Here is a 19,206-nt window from a genome sequence, read left to right on the forward strand (position 1 = left end):
AAAATTGGAAGGAAAGGAGGAATACATTATTATCCACTCTTAAAATATTTTCACTTAGTTTTAAATATAATGGGACAAGCAGAATATTTTTCTTCGTCCGATTTTACCTTTGGTTTACTATCTGACACATGTATATGGGTTGGGGCCTGCAGTGTTTTGTAGACTGTTTCCTTCAGGTTGCTTGAACTTTTTTTCAGTCGTTGGTTTTATCCAAGTGAAGCTCAGTCTGGATCGATTATCTCCCACAGGTAATCCAGGGTACCACAACTTTGTTGCCTCAGTGGGACAAATGTGTCAACTTTATTGAAAGTACCCTCCCTTATGTTGTTGGAAAAATGTTTGTGGATGTACACTTCCAGGAAGACAAGAAGGAGGTGGTAAGTGCTGCTCCCCAGCTGATAAAAACAAGAGCAGTTAACGAGATCTGACATGGATATGGTCAGCAGGCCAACATCAGCCTTCTAACTCTTCAAGTGACGAATCTAGATCACAGTTTTGCTTCAAAGAGGAATTCCTGCAGTACCATATTAATTGAAAGCTCAAACTCAAATGTAGAATGTTATCATGAAAATTAAGAAAATTTAGAAATGAGAAAACAGCATGAAATCATGCCTTAAAGAGTCAGAATTTCTCCTGTAGAGATTAAATGTGTTAGGTCAATGCTTAGGAAAAAAGAGGACCTAAATAATTTTAGGATTGGATATTTGAACTATTGTAATTACAAAAGGTAGAGATTCTGTAGTCAGATTTCTTTGTTTTACAGATGAGGAAGCTGGAGACCCAGTGATGAAGTGATTTGTAATATATTTAACAACTTTTCTTTTTTTGCCAATTTTATTTATTTTTTGTTCTTCAAAATAAGCAACTTTTTAAAAAATTGAAGTATAGTTGATTTACAACGTTGTGTTAGTTTCTGGTGTACAGCAAAGTGATACAGTTATGTGTATAATAGTTATATATATAATATATATAGTATAATGTAATAATTAGTGATGTTGAGCATCTTTTCATATGCCTATTGGCCATCTGTGGAGAAATGTCAATTTAGGTCTTCTGCCCATTTTTTGGTTGGGTTGAAAACAAACAATTTTTTTATTGAAGTATAGTTGATTTACAGTGTATTAGTTTTGGGTATACAGCAAAGTGATTCAGTTATACATACATATATATCTATTCTTTTTCAGATTCTTTTCCATCATAGGTTATTACGAGATACTGAGTATAATTCCCTGTGCTATGCAGTAGGACCTTGTTGTTTATCTATTTTATATATATATTAGTGTGTATCTGTTAATCCCAAACTCCTAATTTATCCCTCTCCCCTTTCCCCTTTGGTAAACATAAGTTTGTTTTCTATGTCTGTGAGTCTATTTCTGTTTTGTAAATAAGTTGATTTGTATCATTTTTTTGGAGTCCACATATAAGTGATATCATATGGTATTTGTCTTTCTTCTGTCTTCACTTACTTCACTTAGTATGATAATCTCTAGGTCCATCCATGTTGCTGCAAATGGCATTATTTCATTCTTTTTTATGGCTGAGTAGTATTCCATCATGTGTATATGTGTGTGTGTGTGTGTGTGTGTGTGTGTGTGTATGTGTATGTGTGTGTATACACCACATCTTCTTTATTCATTCATCCGTCGATGGACACTAGGGTTGCTTCCATGTCTCGACTATTGTAAATAGTGCTATTATGAACATTGGGTTGCATGTATCTTTTTGAATTAGAGTTTTCTCTGGATATATGCCCAGGAGTGGGATTGCTGGATCATATGGTAGTTCTATTTTTAGTTTTTTAAGGAACCTCCATACTGTTCTCCATAGTGGCTGCACTAATTTACATTCCCACCAACAGTGTAGGAGGGTTCCCTTTTCTCCACACCCTCTCATATTTAACAACTATTAAGTAGCTTAGAAACAGAAACAAAATGCAGGGATTTTTTCCCCCCTTTCCTTATGCTGTCTTCTAAAAACTAGAGATGTGACATTTATTTCACAGAAAGCACTGTCAATTTTTTTCATAAGCTTAAAAAGAAATCCTTTTATTTTGTAAATTTCTAAACATATATGGAAAGAGCATTGTAATCAACTTCCATGTTGATTACACCCATGATCTGTGGCTATTCGTAATTGTCGTAGTGGTGTTAATGGCCCAACCAGATAAATCCACTAATAAAAGGTGAGGTTTAATTTCATTCATTTACTCAACAAATATTTGTTGAACATCTGTTATATACCAGGCACTGTTCTAGGCACTTGGGATACAGCAGAGAACAAAGATCCCTGACCTCATTGAGAAGACATTCTATTGGTGAGGGTAGACAAAAAAAATCAATACAATGCATACATTAACAAGTGTATTAGAAGATGATAAGGACTCTGGAAGAGAGAAGAATGAGATCAGGGTAAAGACAAATCGGGAGCGCTGGAAGGTATGAATATGTGGGGTGGATTGTAGGGTTAAACAGGATGATCGAGGAAAGCCTCATTGTGAAGATGACATTTGGCAAAGATTTGAAGGAGGTGAGAGAATTAGATATGGCATCTATCTGGGGGAAGAGTGTTCTAAGCAGATGGAACAGTTAGTGCAAAATCCCTGAGGCAGGGATGTGCCTGGAGAGGTCAGGGAAGAGCAGGGAGGTCCACGTGGCTGGAGCAGGGTGAATGAGGGTGAGAGAAGTAGGCACTGAGGTCAGAGCAATAGCAGGGATGGTGTGGCGTTTTATAAGACTTGTAGAACATTGTAAGAATGTTGGCTTTTACGCTGAGTGAAGTGGGGAGCTAATGCAGGCTTTTTAGCAGAGGCCTGATGTGACTTGACTTATGTTGAGAGGATCGCCCTGGCTGCTGTGTTGAGAAGAGATTGTGTCAGGTCAAGAATAGAAGCAGGGAGGCCAATTAGGAGACTATCAGAGGGACCAGGCCAGAGATGATGGTGGCTTGGACCAGATGGTAGCAGTTGGAAGTTGTGAGAAGGGGTTGTATTCTGAATACATTCTGAAGGATAGAACCGGCGCAGTTTGCTGACAGATTTGTTGAGGGATCTGAGAGTAAGAGTTCTGAGTCTGATTAAATGGCAATACGGAGGTGCTATTAACTGAGAAGAGGAATACTGTGGGGAGGATCAGGTTTGGAAGGGAAGATCAGGAGTTCCGTTTTGGCCATGTTGAATTTGAGATGTTATCAGACTTCAGGTGGAGATGTCATGGAGGCAGTAGGGTATGTGAGTCTTGAGTTTAGGACAGAGGTTGGAGTTGAAGGTTGGAGGAGAGAGGAGTAGTGAAACGGTTGTCCAGGGGAGTGGGAGACTGAGTAAACTGAGGAAATGTAGTATGGCTGCTCTAGGTGAAGTTGGAGGTCATGAATTTTAAAAAGTCTCCTCATTTTGGCTGTGTTCTTCTCCATGTGTTTCAGGTACACTGGAGGAGAGGGTCTATTTTAAAATAGAAATTTCAATTTAGCTAGGTTTTTTTTTTTTGATGTGCATTTTCTTTGTGAAGAATTATATTTTACAAATGGCATGAAGCAGAATATCTAGGTATGATTAACTAACGGAGGGGAGGAAAAATAATTTTTTCTCTACTCTTCTAGGTTCTTGTCTGAGACCGTCCTGTAATAAAAGATTAATAGGAGAAAAACAAACAAGTTTAATAACATGTGTACCTCTTCTACTCAGGAAAACTGAGTAACTCCGAGAAATGGCCCAAGCTACCACCTTAAATTCCAAGTCCAGCTAAAGACGAAATAAGACGTTGAGCACTGGGAGAAGCCAGTTATGGGCACCAGACAAAATGCAGTAAATAAGGGTATGGCTGTTGTGAAGATTTAAGTCCTTGCCTTCTCCATTGATAAGAGTTACTACAGATTTAGTCATCCTCCTCTTGGTACAGAGAGGGAGACACCCTTACAGTGGAGATTACCCTTATAAATGTTAATTTCTCTCACAAAAGGGTGATTTCTACTGTTTTCAGGACAATTCCTGTGTCTGCAGCCTCTCAAAAATAATCAGCCCCAAATAATCGATATGCCAAAGGGGCATATTTTGGGATGGTATATTTTGCTTCCCTTCACTAATAACAATCCATCGTAGTCAGTCAGATATGAATATGTAAGCACCTTGGATGCAGGTGGTCATTAAACATTGAATTTAAAGGCAAAGAAATAAAAAAGTCTGTTAAGCCATGATAATTCCACTGGTTGGTATTATGTGTTGATATGTATTACAACTATGTATTATGTGCTGAGGTTTGCTTTGGAATGCCATACATCTAAGCACATTTACTTGGATTTTTTTCTGTCTTTTGATACTTTGGAGAATTGTATGCCAAGTTCGAGACTTTATAGTTGAACCTGAAAGTACTCTTCTTGTAAATAATTCCACTGAAGAATTAATGTCTTATTTCAAAAAACTGAATATTCCCATTGTGTTTTCTTTCACTCCTTGGTCGGAGTAAATGGATTGAGAATTTATCAGATAATCACAGTGGTAACATTATAAGCCCTGGGAAGGATATAAAAACAATTAAGGGATAATGGAGGTGTTTTTATATAGCAGGATTTTTTTTTTTTGGCAGTAGAAGAATTTTAAGTAATACGAAAGGTATGTGGATTAATTTGTTTGTCTCAGTTTTGGTGTGAAAGTCCCTTTTTCATGTGTCAGGATGTGACAAGTAAAGTTGATTTTGGCACTTCCCTTATTTTGATGTACATGGGGCGTGTGAAGGTAGTGTGATAGTTACACAGATACTCATTTATTTTACATAAAATTATTTGCCTCCCTTAAGCAGAAGCTATTTGCCTCAGGGAATACTTAAGTTGGAAACTTATAAGAGTAATACCTGGCTTTTTATAGCCGTGTTACAGGGCTCTCATCCAAGAACCACCTGGAACCACTGATTTACTTGAAAAACATTCTTTATTATCAGCTACAATCCAAAGAGAAAAACAAAAATATCCCCAATGGGACAAATTCCAGAGACACTAACTCAGAGGGGTGGCTGCCATTGTTTTATTTTCAAAAACAGTTGTTAAGCAAATGAATACAGTCAGAAGGTTAAACTTCAGGTACTTCTCAAACTTTAATGTGTACAGGAATCACTGAAGGATCTGGTGGTTAAAATGCAAAATCTCATTGCCTTTTAACTGGGTCTGGGGTAGGACCCAAGAATTTGCATAACAAGCTCCCAAGCAGTGCTGACACTGCTGGTCTAGGGACCACACTTGGAGTAGCAAGGCCTTTGTACCATTCATTTGTTTGCAGTTACCACCAAAAAACAGCTCTGGCAATTCACGTGAGCAGGGCAGGCATTTGACTCAGGGCAGCAGTACATCGTTTACTAAAGCCTGTTGCATTAGTGCAAGTAATCGCTTCAATTTTCAGATCATAGAAAATTTCCCTGATTCAAATTGCTTTAAGTGGACTGTGCCAAACCCCGTGTGAGGGCCTTCAGGCTACTTTTTAGTTCTGCTTTTTTTTGTTGTTGTTTTTTTCCTCTGAGCTATTTAGTTTTCCTTTGAACACTGGTACCTGGGTTCCTCTAAGAGACTTTATGCTTCTCAGTATTTCTGTTTTTACAGCCTCTTTTTTTTTTTTTTTTTTTTTTTGCAGTTGACAAGAAAATTAGTTATTTCTGAGATATACATTTTAAAGTAATAACTAGGATTATTACTTATAACATTATACCAGAACATATAAGATTTTTAGAAATTTCATGTAATGTCTGAAACATTTATATTAACATACTTCCATACATATTTCCATACAAATACAAATATAAGATTTTTAGAAATTTCATATAATGTCTGAAACATTTATATTAACATATTTCCATACATATTTCCATACAAATAACAAATATAAGATTTTTAGAAATTTCATGTAATGTCTGAAACATTTATATTAACATATTTCCATACAAATAACCCAATGAAAGTTTAGTATTAGTTGTTTTGTTTGTTTGTTGTTTTATACTGCAGGTTCTTATTAGGCATCAATTTTATACACATCAGTGTATACATGTCAATCCCAATCGCCCAATTCAGCACACCACCATCCCCACCCCACCGCAGTTTTCCCCCCTTGGTGTCCATATGTCCATTCTCTACATCTGTGTCTCAACTTCTGCCCTGCAACCCGGCTCATCTGTACCATTTTTCTAGGTTCCACATACATGCATTAATATACGATATTTGTTTTTCTCTTTCTGACTTACTTCACTCTGTATGACAGTCTCTAGATCCATCCACTTCTCAACAAATGACTCAATTTCGTTCCTTTTTATGGCTGAGTAATATTCCATTGTATATATGTACCACGACTTCTTTATCCATTCGTCTGTTGATGGGCATTTAGGTTGCTTCCATGACCTGGCTATTGTAAATAGTGCTGCAGTGAACATTCGGGTGCATGTGTCTTTTTGAATTACGGTTTTCTCTGGGTATATGCCCAGTAGTGGGATTGCTGGGTCATATGGTAATTCTATGTTTAGTTTTCTAAGGAACCTCCATATTGTTCTCCATAGTGGCTGTATCAATTTACATTCCCACCAACAGTGCAAGAGGGTTCCCTTTTCTCCACACCCTCTCCAGCATTTGTTGTTTGTAGATTTTCTGATGATGCCCATTCTAACTGGTGTGAGGTGATACCTCATTGTAGTTTTGATTCGCATTTCTCTAATAATTAGTGATGTTGAGCATCTTTTCATGTGCTTCGTGGCCGTCTGTATGTCTTCTTTGGAGAAATGTCTATTTAGGTCTTCTGCCCATTTTTGGATTGGGCTGTTTGTTTCTTTAATATTGAGCTGCATGAGCTGTTTATATATTTTGGAGATTAACCCTTTGTCCGTTGATTCGTTTGCAAATATCTTCTCCCATTCTGAGGGTTGTCTTTTCGTCTTGTTTATGGTTTCCTTTGCTGTGCAAAAGCTTTGAAGTTTCATTAGGTCCCATTTCTTTATTTTTGTTTTCATTTCCATTACTCTAGGAGGTGGATCAAAAAAGATCTTGCTGTGATTTATGTCAAAGAGTGTTCTTCCTATGTTTTCCTCTAAGAGTTTTATAGTGTCCAGTCTTATATTTAGGTCTCTAATCCATTTTGAGTTTATTTTTGTGTATGGTGTTAGGGAGCGTTCTAATTTCATTCTTTTACATGTAGCTGTCCAGTTTTCCCAGCACCACTTATTGAAGAGACTGTCTTTTCTCCATTGTATATCTTTGCCTCCTTTCTCATAGATTAGTTGACCATAGGTGCGTGGGTTAATCTCTGGGCTTTCTATCTTGTTCCATTGATCTATGTTTCTGTTTTTGTGCCAGTACCGTATTGTCTTGATTACTGTAGCTTTGTAGTAGAGTCTGAAGTCAGGGAGTCCGATTCCTCCAGCTCCATTTTTTTCCCTCAAGACTGCTTTGGCTATTCGGGGTCTTTTGTGTCTCCATACAAATTTTAAGATGATTTGTTCTAGCTCCGTAAAAAATGCCATTGGTAATTTGATAGGGATTGCATTGAATCTGTAGATTGCTTTGGGTAGTATAGTCATTTTCACAATGTTGATTCTTCCAATCCAAGAACATGGTATATCTCTCCATCTGTTGGTATCATCTTTAATTTCTTTCATCAGTGTCTTATAGTTTTCTGCATACAGGTCTTTTGTCTCCCTAGGTAGGTTTATTCCTAGGTATTTTATTCTTTTTGTTGCAATGGTAAATGGGAGTGTTTCCATAATTTCTCTTTCAGATTTTTCATCTTTAGTGTATAGGAATGCAAGAGATTTCTGTGCATTAATTTTGTATCCTGCAACTTTACCATAGTCATTAATTAGCTCTAGCAGTTTTCTGGTGGCAGTTTTAGGATTCTCTATGTATAGTATCATGTCATCCGCAAACAGTGACAGTTTTACTTCTTCTTTTCCAATTTGTATTCCTTTTATTTCTTTTTCTTCTCTGATTGCCGTGGCTAGGACTTCCAGAACTATGTTGAATAATAGTGGTGAGAGTGGACATCCTTGTCTCGTTCCTGATCTTAGAGGAAATGCTTTCAGTTTTTCACCATTGAGAATGATGTTTGCTGTGGGTTTGTCATATATGGCCTTTATTATGTTGAGGTAGGTTCCCTCTATGCCCACTTTCTGGAGAGTTTTTATCAGAAATGGGTGTTGAATTTTGTCGAAAGCTTTTCCTGCATCTATTGAGATGATCATATGGTTTTTATTCTTCAATTTGTTAATATGGTGTATCACATTGATTGATTTGCGTATATTGAAGAATCCTTGCATCCCTGGGATAAATCCCACTTGATCGTGGTGTATGATCCTTTTAATGTGTTGTTGGATTCTGTTTGCTAGTATTTTGTTGAGGATTTTTGCATCTATATTCATCAGCGATATTGGTCTGTAATTTTCTTTCTTTGTAGTGTCTTTGTCTGGTTTTGGTATCAGGGTGATGGTGGCCTCATAGAATGAGTTTGGGAGTGTTCCTTCCTCTGCAATTTTTTGGAAGAGTTTGAGAAGGATGGGTGTTAGCTCTTCTCTAAATGTTTGATAGAATTCACCTGTGAAGCCATCTGGTCCTGGACTTTTGTTTGTTGGAAGATTTTTAATCACAGTTTCAATTTCATTACTTGTGATTGGTCTGTTCATATTTTCTGTTTCTTCCTGGTTCAGTCTTGGAAGGTTATACCTTTCTAAGAATTGGTCCATTTCTTCCAGGTTGTCCATTTTATTGGCATAAAGTTGCTTGCAGTAGTCTCTTAGGATGCTTTGTATTTCTGCGGTGTCTGTTGTAACTTCTCCTTTTTCATTTCTGATTTTATTGATTTGAGTCCTCTCCCTCTTTTTCTTGATGAGTCTGGCTAATGGCTTATCAATTTTGTTTATCTTCTCAAAGAACCAACTTTTAGTTTTATTGATCTTTGCTATTGTTTTCTTTGTTTCTATTTCATTTATTTCTGCTCTGATCTTTATGATTTCTTTCCTTCTGCTAACTTTGGGTTTTGTTTGTTCTTCTTTCTCTAGTTTCTTTAGGTGTAAGGTTAGGTTGTTTACTTGAGATTTTTCTTGTTTCTTGAGGTAGGCTTGTATAGCTATAAACTTCCCTCTTAGAACTGCTTTCGCTGCATCCCATAGGTTTTGGGTCGTCGTGTTTTCATTGTCATTTGTCTCTAGGTATTTTTTGATTTCCTCTTTGATTTGTTCAGTGATCTCTTGGTTATTTAGTAACGTATTGTTTAGCCTCCATGTGTTTGTCTTTTTTACGTTTTTTTCCCTGTAATTCATTTCTAATCTCATAGCGTTGTGGTCAGAAAAGATGCTTGATATGATTTCAATTTTCTTAAATTTACTGAGGCTTGATTTGTGACCCAAGATGTGATCTCTCCTGGAGAATGTTCCGTGCGCACTTGAGAAGAACGTGTAATCTGCTGTTTTTGGATGGAATGTCCTATATATATCAATTAAATCTCTCTGGTCTATTGTGTCATTTAAAGCTTCTGTTTCCTTATTTATTTTCATTTTGGATGATCTGTCCATTGGTGTAAGTGAGGTGTTAAAGTCCCCCACTATGATTGTGTTACTGTCGATTTCCTCTTTTATAGCTGTTAGCAGTTGCCTTATGTATTGAGGTGCTCCTATGTTGGGTGCATATATATTTATAATTGTTATATCTTCTTCTTGGATTGATCCCTGGATCATTATGTAGTGTCCTTCCTTGTCTCTTGTAACATTCTTTATTTTAAAGTCTATTTTATCTGATATGAGTATAGCTACTCCAGCTTTCTTTTGATTTCCATTTGCATGGAATATCTTTTTCCATCCCCTCACTTTCAGTCTGTATGTGTCCCTAGGTCTGAAGTGGGTCTCTTGTAGACAGCATATATATGGGTCTTGTTTTTGTATCCATTCAGCCAGTCTATGTCTTTTGGTTGGGGCATTTAATCCATTCACGTTTAAGGTAATTATCGATATGTATGTTCCTATGACCATTTTCTTAATTGTTTTGGGTTTGTTTTTGTAGGTCCTTTTCTTCTCTTGTGTTTCCCACTTAGAGAAGTTCCTTTAGCATTTGTTGTAGAGCTGGTTTGGTGGTGCTGCATTCTCTTAGCTTTTGCTTGTCTGTAAAGCTTTTGATTTCTCCATCAAATCTGAATGAGATCCTTGCCGGGTAGAGTAATCTTGGTTGTAGGTTCTTCCCTTTCATCACTTGAAGTATATCATGCCACTCCCTTCTGGCTTGCAGAGTTTCTGCTGAGAAATCAGCTGTTAACCTTATGGGAGTTCCCTTGTATGTTATTTGTCGTTTTTCCCTTGCTGCTTTCAATAATTTTTCTTTGTCTTTAATTTTTGCCACTTTGATTACTATGTGTCTCGGCGTGTTTCTCCTTGGGTTTATCCTGTATGGGACTCTCTGCGCTTCCTGGACTCGGGTGGCTATTTCCTTTCCCATGTTAGGGAAGTTTTCGACTATAATCTCTTCAAATATTTTCTCTGGTCCTTTCTCTCTCTCTTCACCTTCTGGGACCCCTATAATGCGAATGTTGTTGCGTTTAATGTTGTCCCAGAGGTCTCTTAGGCTGTCTTCATTTCTTTTCATTCTTTTTTCTTTAGTCTGTTCCGCAGCAGTGAATTCCACCATTCTGTCTTCCAGGTCAGTTATCCGTTCTTCTGCCTCAGTTATTCTGCTATTGATTCCTTCTAGTGTAGTTTTCATTTCAGTTATTGTATTGGTCATCTCTGTTTGTTTGTTCTTTAATTCTTCTAGGTCTTTGTTAACCATTTCTTGCATCTTCTCAATCTTTGCCTCCATTCTTATTCCGAGGTCCTGGATCATCTTCACTATCATTATTCTGAATTCTTTTTCTGGAAGGTTGCCTATCTCCGCTTCATTTAGTTGTTTTTCTGGGGGTTTTTCTTGTTCCTTCATCTGGTACATAGCCCTCTGCCTTTTCATCTTGTCTATCTTTCTGTAACTGTGGTTTTTGGTCCACAGGCTGCAGGATTGTAGTTTTTCTTGCTTCTGCTGTCTGCCCTGTGGTGGTTGAGGCTATCTAAGAGGCTTGATGGGAGGCTCTGGTGGTGGGTAGAGCTGACTGTTGCTGTGGCGGTCAGAGCTCAGTAAAACTTTAATCCACTTGACTGTTGCTGGGTGGGGCTGGGTTCTCTCCCTGTTGGTTGTTTTGCCTGAGGCAACCCAACACTGGAGCCTACCTGGGCTCTTTGGTGGGGTTAATGGCAGACTCTGGGAGGGCTCACGCCAAGTAGCACTTCCCAGAACCTCCGCTGCCAGAGTCCTTGTCCCCACAGTGAAACAGAGCCACCCCCCGCCTCTGCAGGAGACCCCCCAACACCAGCAGGTAGGTCTGGTTCAGTCTCCCCCAGGGTCACTGCTCCTTCCCCTGGGTCCCGATGCGCACACTACTTTGTGTGTGCCCTCCAAGAGTGGGGTCTCTGTTTCCCCCAGTCCTGTCGAAGTCCTGCAATCAATTCCCACTAGGCTTCAAAGTCTGATTCTCTAGGAATTCCTCCTCCCGTTGCCGGACCCCCAGGTTGGGAAGCCTGACGTGGGGCTCAGAACCTTCACTCCAGTGGGTGGACTTCTGTGGTATAAGTGTTCGCCAGTCTGTGAGTCACCCACCCAGCAGTTATGGGATTAGATTTTACTCTGATTGCGCCCCTCCTACCGTCTCACTGTGGCTTCTCCTCTGTCCTTGGACATGGGGTATCCTCCTTGGTGAAGTCCAGGGTCTTCCTGTCAATGGTTGTCCAGCAGCCAGTTGTGATTCTGGTGCTCTCGCAAGAGGGAGTGAGAGCACGTCCTTCTACTCCGCCATCTTGGTTAATCCCGTCCAGCCTCTTTTTTTAAAAATAAATTTATGTTTTTGGGCTGCGTCGGGTCTTCGTTGCTGTGTGCAGGCTTTCTCTAGTTGTAGCGAGCGGGCGTTACTCTTCGTTGCGGTGCACGGGCTTCTCCTTGCGGTGGCTTCTCTTGTTGCGGAGCACGGGCTCTAGGTGCGTGGGCTTCAGCAGTTGTGGCTCGTGGGCTCTAGAGCGCAGGCTCAGTAGTTGTGGCACACAGGCTTAGTTGCTCCACGGCATGTGGGATCTTCCCGGACCAGGGCTCGAACCCGTGTCCCCTGCATTGGCAGGCGGATTCTTAACCACTGCGCCACCAGGGAAGTCCCCTGGTTTTTTGTTTTTTGAGAGAAGTCAGAAATATGGACTTGTATGTGTAATATCCTACATTTTAAATCTTGGTCAATACTTTGGAGGCCAAACTGAATATGTCCTTGGAATACCATTTTGTGCCTTTTACACTAACATTTTCTCTCCAGTTTTCAGACCCAAAGTCATGACCGTGTCTGTCAGAGAACTTTTTAAGTTTTGTAATCTTATGTAGAAGATCATGCATAGTTTAAAAATACAGCATATTAGCTAAACATTTAACAAGTTGCTTTTGTGGAAAGTTAGTTATATGAAGGGTATGAAAGTAGAACTCTCTCAGAGAATCCATGGTGTATTGTCACTGTAAATAGAGATGCTGCTCTCATCCTACTGTGACAAACCCTGATCTGTAGGCTCATGACCTAAATGACAGGAGAGAGATTTAGGGGTATGTGTGTACGTGGCGAGGGATGTCTAAAGTTGTTACTTGTTTTTCTCTTCCATTTTTAAATTATTAATGATAATTTATATCTGTAACGTATGAGTAAATGCCCCAGATAGATATCAGTGTCCACGGTGGGCACATGAAGATCCCAACGATGGCTATATAATGTTTTAAAAATCTGATGATGATAATAAGGTAGCTAACTTTTACTGAGTTTTAGTTGGATGTCTGGTACGCATTCTATAAGAGCTTTCGATGCGTTAACTCATTTAGTCCTCACGGTGGCCCTGTAATTGCTATTACTGCCCTCATGTTTCCAGATGAGGACACTGAGGCTCAAAGAGTTTAAGTAAATTCCCCAAGGTCACACAGCCTGAAAATGCTTTAGGTGGGGTTCAAGTCCAGACAATCTAGCTTTAAGTCAGTGTTCTGTTCCCTTGCTTCTCTCTGAAAAACACTTGAATCTTCACCATTTTTATGACTGGCATGAGGAGACCAGTCATAATGAAGAGACTTCTTAGTGGCTTGTCCTATGACTGACTCACCCTTATCAGGAAATTACTTATTCATGTATTAAGATCTTACACAAATAAAAGGCCACATATTTCCTATTTCTTAGCATTTTAGAGGTAGGGAACAGTTGGAATAGGTTTTGCTTCCAGTAGCATTCTAATATTTTAAAGACAAATAGAGTAAAAGCTTAATCAGTTCAAGTCTAACCAGGTGACATTGCATTTTTTTGTGTTCATAGAATTTTCAGAAGAAACAGGGAAACAGTAAGAAACAAGCTGATTATCAGAGATTTCATCTAAGAGCAACATTTGAGGTTCATCTTTGGCTCAGTCCACACACTGAGCTCAATTTCCAGTATTTTCTACATATATCATTCTGAGGAGTGATCCCAGATGCTTGGAATGATGACCTAAAGCTCTGTAAGATTTCTTCACCAAAACAGTCTTTAAAATGTTTACCGTTTTTTGGGGTTACTAAGGCAGAAACGTAAACATACACGTCAAAGAACAATTTTCTATCGTGTTGATGCAAAGGAGAAAAAGATCTTTCCGTTTTATGCTTTGAATTGTAGTTTCTAGAAAATTCAAGGAAATTGGAATTCCCATTTGAACATTTTGGCTGAGCTGAGTTATTAAACCACATAATTTTATTTCATTATAGATACTCTGTCCCCAAATTACTTATCTTTATTCATATATCTCAGCTCTGCCAATAGGCATTTTATTGCTCTTCTCTCAAATTATCTGTTTTTGTTGTAGGGTGAACCCTATTAAAGAAAAAAAATATTCTGATACTTGTTAAAATGATAAGGAAGCCTTTATTCAGGACTATTGCAAAGGGTGTCAAGACTTTCAAAGTAGGAGGGAGAGATCGGGCTCAACTGTGAACATGGCAGAGACAGCTGGGGGTTGGCCAAGGAGCAGGGTGAAGGAGGCAGTGGATGGAAAATGACTTAAGAGGAAATGTTCAAAGGTCAGGGGACTTTTTCTGAAGGCAGGCCAGGGTGCACAGATATCAAGGGTGGGGGATAAGGAATCTGACAGATATGGAGGGTGCTCAGATATCAGGTGTGGAGGGGGTTCTCTCTAAACTGACTTACCGGGATTCTTGCTAAAACTGGGCTGTGCAGGCCTGGCACAGGGCTTAGAGGAACCTGACTAAAGGTTGGTCAACGAGAGAGTTTTTGTCAACACTCAAATCAAAGATAAAGTCACTGGTCTCCTATTATACATTAAAACACTCTGTATGCAGAAGGTTAATTTAGTTAAAGAGGAACAAATCTTTTATTATACTTTAGATTGAGATTTTATTAAGTGAAGAATTAAAGCTTTATTTACTGTGTAAAACAATTCACTGATTTCTCCTGTACTCTAGTAGCTGATTCCTTTTTCTCTTTATGGTAAGGACATCGTTCATGTCCCCAAGTAATGCCATGGATGACCTAGAGTATCTTCTAATTTTCTGAGTGCTCTGCATGAGCAATTCTGGTAGTAATTCCTATCCCAAGAACAGGTTTCTCCTCCCATCCCATACTGCTGCAGCTGGTGCCGAAGACTTAAGTACCCACATGGGTCCAATTGCAGTTGTGGAGTTTGAACTTGCAACCTCCATGCACTAGGAGTTCACCTCATTAGTTAGCCAAGATAATTGAATTGATGTACTGCCATTAATATTCAAGTTCTCCAATTCCCTTGCTCACCGTTTTTCTCAGTGGTTGAATAAATGAGATGTAACTCTAACGTTAGTGGCAGAAGTCACTTGAAAGTCAGTGTCATGCATCATAGCAAGGCCTTTATACCGAGGGGTTCTTGGTTCCTTACAGATGCTGTTACAAGAGTTGCTCTCAGTATAGCCATTGTACTGATAAAGATAAAGCTCCCTTCAACACAAGTCATGCAAAGTAAAGGATATTCTCTCTGGCTATCAAGTGTCCCTGTTTCCGTTTGCCTAGGCAATGGTGTCAGCTATTATATCAATCAGTTTCTCTGGGTCTTTGCAGAAGATCCGTTTGAATTAAGGCAAAACAAACTGATTTGAGTTTTAAAGGGCTTTTAAAATACAGTTATAAAATATTGACCTTATTAAGAAGTTACATCTGATTTTCTGAAAACTTGCATTAGCATCTCATAGCCCAGCTCTGTTCTTATCATCTTGGGCAAATTAACCTCTTTGTTTCTCTACCTTCCTGTTTATGAATGGTACACAAGGTTTTGCTGCTATAGTAATGCTGTGTAACACTCAGCCACAAAACGTCAGTGGCCTTCACCAATTAACAGTTAATGTTGATGCACCTGGAGTTGGTTGGTGGTTCCCCTGGGCAGCTCTGCTTATTTTGGCTTGGTTTGTCTAATGTCTGGGGGTTGGCTGGTCTAGGCTGGCTTCAGCAGAGGTGGCCAGGATGACTTGGCTCTACTCCAAGTATTTTACTTCCTTCAGCCGGCTAGCCTGGGCACGTTCTCATAGCGATGGCAGAGGTGCAAGTGAGCAGGCGGAGACACGTGAGGCTTCCTGAGGCCCAGGCTCAGGACTGGCATAGTGTCATGTCTGCATTCTGTTCACCAAAGCAAGCCCCAAGGCCAGTCCAGAATGACAGAGCGGGCAAATAGACTCTGCCTTTTTAGTGAAAGGTCCCACAGCAAAGGGCATGGATAGAGGAATGGGGGTATAGAGTTAAAAGCCATCGTTGCAGTGAATCATAGATAGGGATACAAACAGTACCTACTTCGCTGTTTTGTGATGAGGACTGAGTGAGACAATCCACGTAGAAGGCTTAGCACATGCCTGGTGCATAGTGAGTGCCCAGTGAACGTCAGCTACTGTTATTACTGTGTGCCATGCCTAAGATTAATCATGAAGAGAGAATGCATACTATCAAAGAACTGTGGCAACTCTCCTGCATTGAGATCTCTTCTTTCTGATTTTTCTTCAAAAGAGTGAGCGTGAGGGAGGTACCTGGGTGTTTTGCTGTTCCTAGTCCTGCATATATGCCCAGTGTAGTAGCTTTCAGTTGGGATAAAGATCCTTTTACGGCTAGTGCCCTAGCCACATTCCAGAACCTGCCCTATCATTTAATGCTAAATCTGGCTCATAAGAGAGTCTCATGCAACTATTCAAGGAGCCAAATATAATTTCTATAACAGATCCAGGTTTCACAACTCTCTACGGGCTAAATCTTATTACAGCAGATGTCATAAGACCCCAATCCTGACAGCTCTTTTTAAGCAACCTTTGGTAAAATGACATCCAGCAAAACAAGTAATTCAGAAAGGTCATTGGGAATTCTTTTGAAGTAAGTGTGGACACTACTCTTGCCCTTGCCCTTGAGTGTGCTGCCACGATGATGACACATTTGGCCCGTCTTTCTTGTTTGTTGTCTCTATCTCTGGATAACATTGGACACTGTTGCCTTTGCCACTTATTATCGGCCACAGTCTTGTCAAGTAGATCTGATCAGGCCTGTGGGCTGCGGGCACCCTGTCCTGGAAATTCATTGGCTGAAAGAAAGCACTTAGGCCCTCCAACAGAGCAGAGTTTTGGATGTGACCAGGGAGAATTCCTTGCTGGAGGGAGTTTACCCACAGCCAAAAGCTAGACCATTATGAGACTGGTTAACTTCTAAATATTATTCTGGTTTCTGATCCGTTCCCTCGAAGAGTAGGAAAGTGGGAAACAGAAAAAGATGAGTTAGAAAATCAGAGCACAGTCTCTCTGTTCATATCCAGTAAATAGGATTTTACTCTTATTGCCTCCCCCCCAGCCTTATGCTTTTTGATAAGAGGACATGCTAAACTCCTGCCCCACCAGACTAACATGCTTTATAGCATGTCTGGGGCCCAAATAACTTGACATTTTTTTCTTTCGCCAACATTTTAAATAGCTATGCAAGTTTGTTAATCCTGACAAACTGGTATGATTTGTTTTATCATAGCAGCTTGCTTGGCTGCCAGAAACTGAGGGTTTTCTAACTATCCTTAGTTTTTCTGGCTTTACCACCTCTCCCACTTTAACATGGGTCTCTTCTTTACTTCTTATTTCAATGCCATTATTATATTTTTATCAGGAGCCCATTCAAAGTTGTTTTCATAAATACAGTATAAATAATAATGAGTCAGTGGATAGTTAACATTTATTAGTGCATTGATTTATTTAATGTCTGTGTTTCTAGTGAAGTGACAGTTGCCAGAAAGAAAAGTTTTAGGAACTTCCCTTAGATTTCAGCCTATTTCTTCCAGGTTAACCACATGAATTATTGATAATAATTTTTGTTTTTCACATTCACTCGTCAAGTGGTTATAATTTAAGGAACCACGTCTTGCTCTAGACCAATGAGGAGACTGGAGGCTTTTTAATCTTATGTTTTATTAAGATATTACTTATAATTTCTGAATATATTAAAGAGGAAAATCTCTTCAACATTATGCTTTTATTTAAGAATTTCATTAAAATTACTTTAAGATTAATGCATATAATAACCTTGAAGATTGTTTTTCTTCTTTAAGAACTCTATCAGCCTATAGCTATTTCTATCAGATATATAATATATATGTATATACATACATATATATATTTTTAAACCATTCTTAGCCATCTGTTCTGTACCACGTTGGCATCATCAACCTCAGAATGGACTGGGCTAACTTACTGAGTCATTTGAGTTCCACTGAAGTTTATATTTGGAATAACTGCTGGAATAACTGTTATACATTAGCATGTGTAAAAGATATTTGATTAAATTTCATTTCTTTGCTAGATACCCACTGGAGGTTTTGAAAACATAAATCAACTTCTATTTATTGAACATCTGCTACATGTATCGTATGAGATATGAAATCATACCATGTGAAAAATCATATCATGTAAGATGTGGAATCATAAAACTAACAGTGGTGAGATATGAAATCATAAAACTAACAACTTTAAATTTGCAGAACACCGTAGGGGAAGAAAAATTATTTTTCCCTTTAACCTCCTAGGTTCTTGGCTAAGATCCCTCTGTAATAAAAAGACAGATTAACAGGAGAAAGAGAGAAGTTTAATAACATGTATACCTCCTGTATACATGAGAGAGACCCAGGAAAACTGAGTAACTCTCCAAAATGGCCCAAGTCATCACCTTAAATACCATCTCCAGCTAAAGTCAAAAGATGTTGTTGTCGGGGGAGGGAAGCCAGTTATGGGAGGTTACCAAAGCACGGTAAACAAGGGTAAGGTTGTTATACAGATTTAAGTTTTGACTTCTCCACTGGTAAGAGTTTCTAGAGATTTAGTCATGACATCTTCCTGGTACAGAGAGGGAGACACCCTTTCAAATGGAGGTTTCCCTTGTAAATGTAAATGTCTCTTACAAAAGGGTAACTTCTCTGTTTTCTGAGCTTTTTCTAATCTGCTGTTCCTTAAAAATAATCAGCCTAAAATATAAAATAATCCTCATGCCAAAGAGGTATGTTTTGGGGTGGCAAATTCTGCTCCCCTTCAACACTTTTTAGTTGCCTTACATATCCATGATCTCATTCGATCTAAATCATGATTCCTGTCTTCGAAGCTTATGGATTTCTTGGGGAGATCAAATAAATATAAATGGCAATTAAACACACACCTATATTGTTCTGAATATAAGCCTAATAGGAACTCAGAGAAGGGACTGAAAGTGTGGGTTTAAGTGTTTTGGATTCATTGGTATGAGGTAGGATCTGAGTTGGCCCTGTAGGATTTCTTTGTCACCAGAGACAAAGCTTTGAAGGAAACTACAACTGACAGTGGGGTGAACTGACCCCTTTTGTTAGCAAGCCGAACTCGATGTGCAGTAAAGTCAGTCTACAGACACTGGGTTGTGGTGAAGGGAAGTGCAGCATTTATTTGCAGGGAGAATGGGCAGCTCATGCTCAAAAGACCTGTACTCCTTGATGGCTTTTGGGCAAGGGTTTTTATTTTACTAATTTATTTATTTATTTATTTACATTTATTGTGCACTTTATTTCTGTTATTATTACATTGTAATATATAATGAAATAATTTTACAACTCACCATAATGCAGAATTGGTGGGAGCCCTGAGCTTGTTCTCCTGCAACTAGATGGTCCCATCTGGGAGTGATGG

The 19,206-nt window shown here is 39.0% G+C and overlaps 1 protein-coding gene across 1 annotated transcript in view; it reads left to right on the forward strand.

The window, feature by feature from the left end:
• Positions 1-19,206, forward strand: part of PHEX (phosphate regulating endopeptidase X-linked) — a 198,178-nt gene that overhangs the window by 65,564 nt on the left and 113,408 nt on the right. Inside the window, exon 11 of the mRNA XM_068533165.1 lies at positions 249-377. Coding sequence (XP_068389266.1) covers positions 249-377 — 129 coding nt within the window. The remainder of the gene's footprint in view (positions 1-248; positions 378-19,206) is intronic.

The sequence above is a fragment of the Eschrichtius robustus genome, chromosome X, assembly GCF_028021215.1.
Source record: "Eschrichtius robustus isolate mEscRob2 chromosome X, mEscRob2.pri, whole genome shotgun sequence".
Taxonomy (NCBI): Eukaryota; Metazoa; Chordata; class Mammalia; order Artiodactyla; family Eschrichtiidae; genus Eschrichtius; species Eschrichtius robustus.